The sequence below is a fragment of the Solenopsis invicta genome, chromosome 1, assembly GCF_016802725.1.
Source record: "Solenopsis invicta isolate M01_SB chromosome 1, UNIL_Sinv_3.0, whole genome shotgun sequence".
Classification (NCBI taxonomy): domain Eukaryota; kingdom Metazoa; phylum Arthropoda; class Insecta; order Hymenoptera; family Formicidae; genus Solenopsis; species Solenopsis invicta.
The window spans coordinates 20,040,866-20,051,964 of NC_052664.1; the positions used below are offsets into that span (position 1 = coordinate 20,040,866).

General features: G+C 31.7%; 1 protein-coding gene across 1 annotated transcript; it reads left to right on the forward strand.

The window, feature by feature from the left end:
- Nucleotides 1-4,869: 4,869 nt before the first annotated feature.
- Nucleotides 4,870-9,557, forward strand: LOC105200079 (elongation of very long chain fatty acids protein 4). The gene is made up of 4 exons (XM_026141523.2): nt 4,870-5,560; nt 6,066-6,334; nt 8,852-9,154; nt 9,366-9,557. The coding sequence occupies exons 1-4, from the start codon at nt 5,497-5,499 to the stop codon at nt 9,537-9,539; spliced, it is 810 nt and encodes a 269-aa protein (XP_025997308.1). The 5' UTR covers nt 4,870-5,496; the 3' UTR covers nt 9,540-9,557.
- The last annotated feature ends 1,542 nt before the right edge of the window (nt 9,558-11,099 follow it).

The window sequence follows — 11,099 nt, forward strand, 5'->3', positions numbered from 1 at the left end:
AAGAAGGAAAAAAAAATTAGCCACACATAATAAAAATCACCAAATTATTACAAAAAGTATTTTTCTTATCATTCCCTTATTAAAAATTAACAAAAGTCTCCCTCTCCGTCTATAAAATAAATTTACTATATAAAATGATCCTGAAGAACATAATCCATGAGAAATGATCAATATATCTACCAAAATACTTAATTTATACATAGTTATTAAAACACATAATATTATATTCATATGAACTACAGACGAATAAGCTACCAATCTTTTTATATTTACTTGAATTAAACATAAAATTCCTACAATTATTCCTTCAACAATTCTCAAACTAAAAATTAAATAATTAAATTTCATTAACTCTTTTCATGACAACTGCCCCTGGCAGTCTGCCGTATGCAACCAGTTGTGCGTCCTAAATGTATCTGCAACACCCTGTTCCTTTACGCTTTCGCGGAGTGCGAGTACGTGCTTAAGACTGGGCCAGGCACTCCACAAGAGCGGAAATTTCCGGCAGTGTCACTATACAACTGTGACGTCGCAGCTGGATAACGACGACCGCTAATAGGCCGCGCCTATTATACGACGCGCAAGGATATTGCGCACCCTGTGAGAGGGGTCGCGCCTATCGATCCTGCATCGAGCGCGATCCTCCCGGATTTTGCTTTAGTGATGCGAAACCTCGAGAGAATCGAATCTAAGAATCGATTCTTTTTTCTTACCAAATTCATTTTCATAATCGGTGCATCGATTGGAAAAAGAACCGATTCTTTTTCCGCCACTTTTTTTAAATTATACATTAACATAAGGTTGCCACTCTACGGGAAAAATGTGATTATGTAATAAAGCAAGGACAGTGGAAAATTTAGGAAAATTTCAAAACGGTTTAAAAATTCTATTCATATTTGCGATGCTGTTTTGCGACTAATGTAGAACGGGCTCAAGAGTTTTCTAGTGACTCTCTGGTCATATTTTGATGCCTAGAAATAAAAACTTTTTATTGGACGTTATACTACGTCGTATTATCAGACGCACTGTGATTCCTGCGTTATAATGTACTGAAGTAGCGCTGTCATAAAAAAGAATCGATTCTCTAAAAAAAAAAAGAATCGAATCAGAAAGAATCGAAATTTTCAACAATCGTTTAGTATTCAATTATTTTTTTATTCAGAATATTCGATTTTTCAAGAATCGGAAAAGAAATTCACATCACTATTTTGCGTGCGACCCGGCGCGGCGATTGACATACTTGGCATACATGCGAATAGAAACACTGTAACTAGAAGCCTGTGCGCGTGGCTACCGGAAAGCGGATTGGAGTGTCTGATCCGGACGAGTTCTCTACCGGCGAGCTGAGGAGCAGAGTGTTATGGAGAAGACCAGCGGTGTCGGCGAAGTAACCCCCTTGAACGTCTAAAGTCGCGAGCGGACCGAGGCGGCATACTCGCGTTCTGCGTTCGCAACCCCTTTTTCTTAGCGTTGGTGTCGCGTCTGCCTTGCGGTGATTGTCGCGGAATTCTTGGTCGTGTCAAGGCAAGCGATCGCAAACGTGAGAATTTGCTGAATCGTCCGGCTGTTGGTTGCCGCATTTCGCGCGGATAGTCTCGCCGCGGAACGTCACGGACGAACGGTTCCCCGGGAAGACGCAAAGCCCTTGCGCACGAGCGCGAGTCGTGCCGCGGCCGTGATCGCACGGTCGCCGTGCCTATCGGTACACCGTAAACTGCCGTAAAGTATTGCGTTTCGCAGTATAGCATTCTCTGTCTCGACGATTGCGTTGTCGTTATCTTACGTATTTTCTCGTATTTATGGTTGCGCAATAGAACTTTCCCCGCGGATAACATTTACACTGATTTCGCTGTCCAGCTGCCTCGAGCGCGCCTTTAGCCGATAGAACCAATTCGCGTTTAGTATTAGTCGTACTTCATCTCGCGCGTCATAGTTATCTAAGTTAGATCGTAAGCATTGGCTATCGTTTTCTGATGCCTTCCCATAATTCTGCGTAATTCTGGTTCTATGTCATTTTTTTTCCTTTGCTCAAATACATCGTTTTATTTCATGCTTGTTATATTGACCTCCGTTTGCTTAATTTCTCGCATACTCATATCCTTCCTCGCAAGAGCTGCTTCGCCCCTGTCTCCGTTATCCCTCCCTTCTACCGATAGCTACAGAAGCTAGCTGGCCGCGTGCAAGCGACAATTTCGCGTTTTCGCTTGAAGATCGTTTATGGATCATCGCGTACTGACATTAATTATTGTTTATCGTAGGATATCGGATCTGGTGATGCGACCGATAATCGCGTCTGGCGCCCAACTTTTTGTAATTTAGCGCAAATTTTGGTATCGGTATCCTTCGTCACTTTCGCGTGCGTTCGCGTATAATTTTTTGTCTCTGTTTAACCACGTATTTTGCCGTAGCTTTCCGGCAACTTGAAAAATACGTGATATATATACACATATATACATATACATATACATATATACACGTATAGTGCCAAACAACTCTCAATCGAAATTTTATTGACATATTTTGTTCTATAAAAAGACAAAAATTCGAAAACGTCAAAGATATAATACTTTTTAACTGTAATTAACTGAATATTTATATTAGATCATTCAGGTAATCTAAAGTTCTGAGACATCACATTTCATAAAAATAATGGATGCTGTTGCGTTCTTATTAACTTTCATATGAGGTTGAAATAATACATTAATGTTGAAATGTTCATTTATTGATTCATATTTAAACATAAAAAATAAATAATTCATATTGTGTATACATCATAATCAAATCAAAATATTACAGGCAAGTAAAAATAATTATAATAAATTGTAAAACTCACGAGATGAGAAACAAGATACGTTATTGCATTGGGTCTTAGTGGACGTCATGACAAATATATAAAAACATCTTAATAAGACTTGCGATATTTTTGAACGGAATGCGGAGTTTTTCAAGTATGCATGATACGTAAGTTTTTATTACGTGGGCGATTCAGAATTAAGACAATAATGACGAACCTTCACACACTGTTTGCAATGATTAGAGAGAATTAATGTTAGAATAGCAATTGAAGAAGACTTATAAAGCTGAAACTAATTTCGCTCAGGAATATTTACTTTGATTATATTTCAATGAATCTATATACGTTTTGTTCAACTATTGTTTTAACGCACATATTTTACCTTTTTTATGTTTCTTAAAGTTTTTATGTTTCTATTGAAGTAATTTTATCCATTACTTCAATATTATAATAAGTCAAATAAAGCTCAACAATATCTATTATCGTGTAATGTATCCCTGAACTCGCGAATTTTAAACTACTCGATTCGTCTACCGTAAATACTTTTCATTTAGAAAGGTTTCAATTATATTCTCTTGATGTATTTGTATTGAAAGTTTTACTTTATTTATAAGTCTATAAAATTTTGATCGCGAGTTGTAGAATACTCTATATAGAAATGTGTAAAAAAAATTACATTTAATATGTTTTTAAATACATGAAATGTAAATTAAAAAAAAAGAAATCCAGAAAAATATAAAATTTATCAAAAGTTCCGTACAAATAATTTCTACATCATGAGAAATTATTTTGATTTCTTTCATACGTACGTAGGAAATAATTACCGTATTAAATATTCCTGCGACCAACAACAATTACTTATTATTAATAATTGTTATAAATATTACTTATTGTGTATACTTGTAAGGAACAATTTTTTAATTCTGTAATAATAAATTAATAAAAAAGTGTTAATCATCCGTTGTGCAAAAGGAATATAAAGGAATATAAAGATACAGCCTGGCTTATTTTTAAAAATACCTGAACAAGGATACGAGTAGTATAGCTAGTAAATATAGATGTCGAATTCCTTTTTCTACTATTTATGACAAAACATTACTATATGCACTTATCAGCTTAAACTGGCACACATATTCTCGCTTAAATATTAATATTCTACGAAATACACATACTTGTTTGATCGCTATCGATAATGTGTACGACGTTAGACAGTTTTAAAGTTAGATCGGTACACTACCGACCGACAAACGTGACATACGTCGGTTGCACATACTTGATAGTTAACGTCAAACTTGGTAAATCAGGAGAGTGATATCTTTGGCTGATGACGGAAAGTACTCGTCAGCATCACTTCGCTAACAATGTGCTACAAATACTGATAATTTGCAAATGTAAAAAAATCTCATCTAATTTAACTTTACATATATTCTTATATTCTGATATTTAACGTGGATAAGCAAAAACGCAAGAAAAACGCTATATCAAGTTAAAGACATAAATCAAGAAAAATAAAAAGGGTTAAATTCCTATAGCACTCATTGCAAATAATCATTTGCAATGCTTTTAAATTATTGATTGTAAGATTTTTTGCAACAGGAGAAAACTTTTGATCAACACCACATAAACTAAAACATATTTCAATCAATTTGACTGAAGACCAAAGTCACATTTTTTATATAAAATGTGCGATGTCGTTTAGTTAAATACAGATAAGGAAATTATTTAATGTTGTACTATCAAAATAATTATGAAAGATATCCAAGTACAATGATACTGTTGCCAAAAGTTTGGATATTCTAGCAAGCAGCTTAAACAATGTAAATTTTCAGATGGTTTAATATAATTTTTTTCAGATCTGTATCTGAGCAAAATTGTCAATTGTAACAACTTCGATTATATAAAAATGAAATTTATTAGTTTGATTACTTAAAATTAGCCTGTTAAGCATCGTTTATAATATTATGCAGCCAAAGTTCGTTAATTTATAAATTTGATAAAATACATTTAAATAATTATGTTTCAATAATTCAAGCTTTACCAGCAATTTACAATTATCAAAAAAAAACTTTAATCGCAGAAAAACTCATTTTAAGTTACAGATAAAATACAATATCAAATCGGTGAATTGCCCAGCCGAGGAGGGGCCCGCATACGAAAATATTATGCAACGTAGTTTTTGGTAGCTGAGGAAGATTCGAAGTGGAGTCGAAACGTTCTACATTGCGAGAAGAAAATAAATTGTTTAAACTTGCACATCAACAACCGCGATATACTTTTATTAGCACGTATATTTCCAATTTATTAAGACACAATACATTCTATTTTTTTAAATATTACATCTAGTATCGTTTCTATAACTTACATGTGCTAATTCTGGATAACTTATTCATTGTGTAAAATTGTATTTTTGATATCGATTATAATTAATACAAACGTTATAATGTGATTCTTAGTTACACGTACAGCGAAGTCATGTTGGGAAATTATACTCTCATAAGTGAATCAAAAGGAAACAGTAAAGTAACTCATGATATAAATCGTCGATCAAAAGTTCGGATTAAATGACTATGATGTTAAATGAATGCGCACATTCGGTTCCGATCATCACATGAACACGGTTGCTCTCAGATATAAGATAAACGAATAATACTAGTTAAACGGTGATATTTTGTTATAAACAAAAGTAGATACAAAAAATCAATATGGTGCAATTATCTATCATGAATTGCTTACAACAGGTATCTTATTCCTGGACAAAAGAGATCGGTGAGTATCGTTCATACTATTGTTTGACAAAAACTTCTCAAATTAATGATCATAGTGTAACAATGTGATACTTAACACAATAATTTATAATATTTTAGAAATAAATTATTCCCGCGAAGACTTTACGAGAAAAACTTTGTATTATTAACATTATTAAATGTCATAATATTTAAAATTGCAGGATTTTTAAAACAAATGTGATATATAAAATAGACATAATGATAGTTTCAGTGTGGTATATTAGCGTTGTTAATAAATAATAATAATTTGTAAATAGCAGTTGTAAATAGTAAATAATCTTGCAAAATATAATCTATTCGCCAATTTGAACATTATAATTTTGACTCAATTATATTTCATATGCGTTAGAAAAACATTAAAAACTGATCAAAATGCAATATGTTTTCATAACTGTGTTTACGTTGTAACAATAATGTTTTCTTCTTATTAAATTGTGTTTCAATATATGTCGAAATGTGCTTCAATATACTAATTTGTCTTTCAGATCTACGAGTAATCGATTTACCATTAGTTGCTTCTTCCTATAAAGTACCACTTATAATATTTATATATCTGTACTTTGTGCTCGGCTGTGGTCCTAAATTTATGAAGAACAAGCCGCCATACGAATTAAAAACGTTTATGTACTTATATAATATTACTCAAATTTTTGCAAATACATGGTTAATTTACGATATAATTGAGGCTGGTTTGTTTTCGAGCAAGTTAATATGTCCTTCCATTGATTTTTCTTATGATTATATGCCAATGAGGGTAATAATTTGTACATAAGCTATTTTTTGAGAAAATGTATACCATCAACAGGTATATTTCTAAGTCTATAATACTGAGAAAAATTTCGTAATTCTTGTTCTGTAATATTCTGTACTAATTTTATTTACATTTTTGTTAAAATGATGCAGTAGTCAAGTCTTTAATTAAATTTTGCCGGGAAAACAAATAATAAATTAAATAAAAGAAAAAAAAGAACAATTCTCTGTTAATAGTATATATTTTCTTTAAATTTTATGTAAGTTTAATACATTGAATTATTATGTACATACACTGCCGTCAGAAAATTTTCGGACACGCCTCATTTAGCAAGCAGCATTGTGCACACTAAATATTTGTAAAAGAAAAAAGAGTGTCGTAAAATACCAATTTATTTCATTATAAGAATAATAACTCACAAAGGAACGGTCACGGGTGTCCGACGACGATTTAATTCTTTTTAAAATATATTATTAAACACGAAAATCTAAGATACCCGTATTTTTTTTATATCGGCGGAATCTCATGTTTAGGGGTAAAACAACCTTTAAAAAAAAAACGATATTTCTCTTTCGGAGTGAAAGTAGAAGAGACAGAAAAAAATTTTTTTAACTAAAATTGTACTATTTAAAGCGTACTTTAAAGTTGTAAACAAAAAAAAATTTTTTGTTTTTCTTTAACAAAATATCCCCACCAGCGATAGTTTTTTCAAATTTTATTATATATGGTTGGATTTGGAAAAAAAAATCTTTAATTTGGCTGAAAAAAATTTTAAAAATTAGAAGAAAACTTTGGGTGGTGATGGTATTTTGTTAAACAAAACCAAAAAAAATTGTTTTTTTCTTTGCAACCTTAAAGTATTCTTCGAACTGTACAACTTTTGTTAAAAAAATTTTTTTCTGTCTCTTCTACTTTCGACAATATTCGCCCCGATAAAAAGAAATACCGTGTTTTTTTAAAAGATTATTTCACCCCCTAAACATGAGATTCCATCAATATAAAAAAATACGAATCTCTTAGATTTTCGTGTTTAACAACATATTTCAAGGAAAATCAAATCGGCGCCAGACACCCGTGACCGTTCCCTTAGACAGTAAATATTAATGTGACATAATTCTTATAAATACCATCATTAGTTATACAGGTTATTAATTATATAGTTGTACTCATCATTCTATGACAAAAATTCATTGAATGCACAGAACGAACGTAATTTACTGAAAAGAGAAAACAGAATGTATTTGTCAGGAAAAGAATGATAGCATACTAACAACTAATGTGATAAAAGATTGTTTTAATTATAAAAAATCATAAATTAACAAATCTTTATAAAACTTCTGCACTAATAAGTGCCACGAAAAAGATTTTATAAACATTATATAAACTAAATTTTATTTGAAAAACAATTTTTTTGAATAATTTTTTTGCTGTTAGTATGCATTATACGGCGCTTTTATGAAGATTATACAAGAGTAAATAAAATATCAGTAAAATAAATAGCACTCAAATCTCTCGTACATAATAACTTTATGACGAATTCATACACACATTATGTCACACAATAAATTCAAATAAGTTATTTGAAAGCATATTCCAGGTCACCAGTTTAGATTATAAAGTTAAAAAATTAATATTTAACATACTTCTCAAAATTAAGTAGATAGTATGTAAAAATTTCTGTAAAAATTTCTGCTCAACTGAAATTTAGCTTTTATGAAAACGCAATGAACATTAATGATCAGTAACTATCCTACAATGTCTAAATGTTGTAACAAAATAATTTTAACGGTAGCTCTTCGAATTTAGTTCAAATTAAAAGCGATATTATAATATCTTCTCACCTCATACCAATCTCACGACGTTCTTCCTTCTTTAAACGTTTTTAATATAAACTCTTAAATTGTTACTATTTTTCTCTTTGTTCGTCATTTGTCATTTGTAAAAAAGTCATGCAAATGTTACATAAGCAATTAGTTAAGATTGCAATTAGGTGTAATTGTAGTAGCTTATTTAAAAAAGTTTCTGTCTCCTATTCGATTCTAGATTATTAGTGTACCTTCTTAAATTAATTATTTTAAATTTATTTATATTAATTTACCCGTCGACGTTACTAAATACAGAAAATTTCTTATATTCGTATAAGTATGTTTATTTTCTCAAAGTTATAATATACCATTTTGTGAAACAACTTTGTTAAAAGAAAGTGTAATATAGAAAAGGGTTATCTATGTTTACTCATATTGTTTCAGTTTATAATATATAATTTTATTATATATCAATAAAATATTGTTCTAGTTTTCGAATACTTTGTTTCGAATACCATCAAAAAATATATATATTGTTGAAACAATTGCATTTATATTATTGAAACATTGTATTCCTGCGTGTCTAAAAACTTTCTAATACAGCAGTGTACGTCAGTGCAGTTAATAACACTGTCAATCGTTTGCACATTATTATTCGCATTTATTTTATTTAAAATATTTTATTTCATACGATAATATCTGTATCTTATTGTAGCTTACAAGAAGTATATGGTATTATTTTCTGTTAAAAATATGGGATCTTGTCGAAACAGGCATATTTGTATTAAGGAAGAAAAGTAACCAGGTATCTGGTTTGCATTTGTATCATCACGTCTCTACGTTAAGTCTGACGTGGATCTGTATGAGATATTACGCTATTGCCCCCGTATTGATAGTCTGCATAACCAACAACTTAATACATGTGACAATGTATATATACTATTTCTTAACGACTTGTGGACCGACCGTTCAAAAAACTGCTGCATTTATAAAACAATGGATAACTACAGTACAAATGGTAAATTATCCTAATTTTCTTCCACATTTATTTTCACGTCGCGTAATATTTTCTCTTTTCGAATTGTTTCATATTTAATTTATTCTTTGCCTGCACGCGTGAGTTTTGTAGTACATGTATACTATTAAGTTTAAATATACTTCATATAAATCGTATCGCAAAAATATCTATCACATAAATATGATTAAATAATGAACGATTTTATTTACAGATTCAATTCGTCGTGCTAATGATGTATGTAATACATCCATTCATAGTTGGCTGCAAAGTCGGGACTGATTGTACTAAATGGATGATGATGATAGCCATTATAGATATAGCAATAAATTTCTTCAATTTCCATAATTTCTATCAATCGTCATACAAGAAAAATAAAAAATCTTAGTACATTATAAAATATAAATTGAAAAAGTATACTCATACAGCGAAAAATTCAATAAAATTATTTTTGTTCTGTTGTTCTATATTACACACGCACGCACGCACGCACGCACGCACGCACGCACGCACGCACGCACGCACGCACGCACGCACACACACACACACACACACACACACACACACACACACACACACACACACACACACACACACACACACGTATACTGCCAAATAATTTGCGATCGAAATTTTATTGATATATCTTGTTGTATAAGAAGGTAAACATTTGAAAACATCGAAAATACTGGGATATTTCAGACCATCTGTACACTCTTTTATCTTCACGGGATAAGGTTGAATTAAAAATATGTTCAGACAAAAGTTGTAGGGCATGAAAAGATCTATTTATTGATCTTATTAGTTTGACCTTGAGTGACGTCGCAAAGGTCAGTTCAAAATTATATCAACTTTTTTAAATAAAACTCTCCTGTTCAGTCGAAATTAAAATCACAATTCTCTCGCCGAGCCAGCGCAACAGATCAAGTCTTGATTGGCTGCCATCGGCCAACCAAAACACGACTCTCGAAAGGGTACGATTGGCCCACGCAAGGGTCATTGATCTGTATATATATATATAGGCCGAGAAAAGCCAGATTGTTCTCGCATTCACGAGTGTCCTTGCGTTCACAAATTTTCATTTGCGAATCAGTATTGACAAGTAAACCTACGGAGGTGTCATTCACCGATTTTAATGAAACTTTGCATATGTGTAGAACTTTGAAAAATATTAAACACGTATTTTTTTTATCGGCAATGATCCACTCTGAAGGCTGAAAACTATCCCTTAAAGGTAAGGGATAGATATTAACATATTAAGTGTAATGAGTTGAAAATTTTAAAAAGTAAAATGTGTTAGGAGGTTGTTGGGGTCGCTGAAACTAAATCTTATGTCGAAAGTATGAAATTTAAAATGGCCGATCCAATATGACGTCCAGATGCTTATTTCGTATAATATGAAATTAAAAAAAGTTGAGAACTTTAAAAAATAAAATGGGTTAAGGGGTTTTTGGAATAGCTGAAAATAAATCTCATGTCAAAAGTCACGAGAAGATTCTTTACAGCGTGGCCGCCTAGCGGTGGCGCCAGCATTCACTTGTTCGCGTGAGACCTTACGCATCAATTTGATGTATCATTTCTCACTAGGCATAGAGAAAACTTTAAATTTCATACTTTTGACATGAGATTTAGTTTCAGCGATCCCAAAAACCTCCTAACACAAAATTACTTTTTAAAATTTTCAACTTATTACACCTAATATGTTAAATCTATCCCTTACCTTTAAGGGGTAGTTTTCACCTTTGAGAGTGGACCATTGCCAATAAAGAAATACGTAATATTTTTCAAAGTTCTACACATATGCAAAGTTTCATTAAAATCGGTGAGTGATACCTTCGTAGGTTTACTTGTGAGTTGGGAACAGAGTCTTCAGTGCGCCGAGTTACGATTATAACCATTAGCAATAAGAGAAGCCGAGTCTTCATTTATAATACGTTGGCATAAAGAG

Bases quoted from the DNA above. Each gene is read 5' to 3' on its own strand.
- LOC105200079 (XM_026141523.2), top strand. From the start codon at position 5,497: ATGGTGCAATTATCTATCATGAATTGCTTACAACAGGTATCTTATTCC. The intron at 5,561-6,065 runs GTGAGTATCGTT...TTTGTCTTTCAG, and splicing joins TTCCTGGACAAAAGAGATCG to ATCTACGAGTAATCGATTTA. The intron at 6,335-8,851 runs GTAATAATTTGT...ATCTTATTGTAG, and splicing joins ATGATTATATGCCAATGAGG to CTTACAAGAAGTATATGGTA.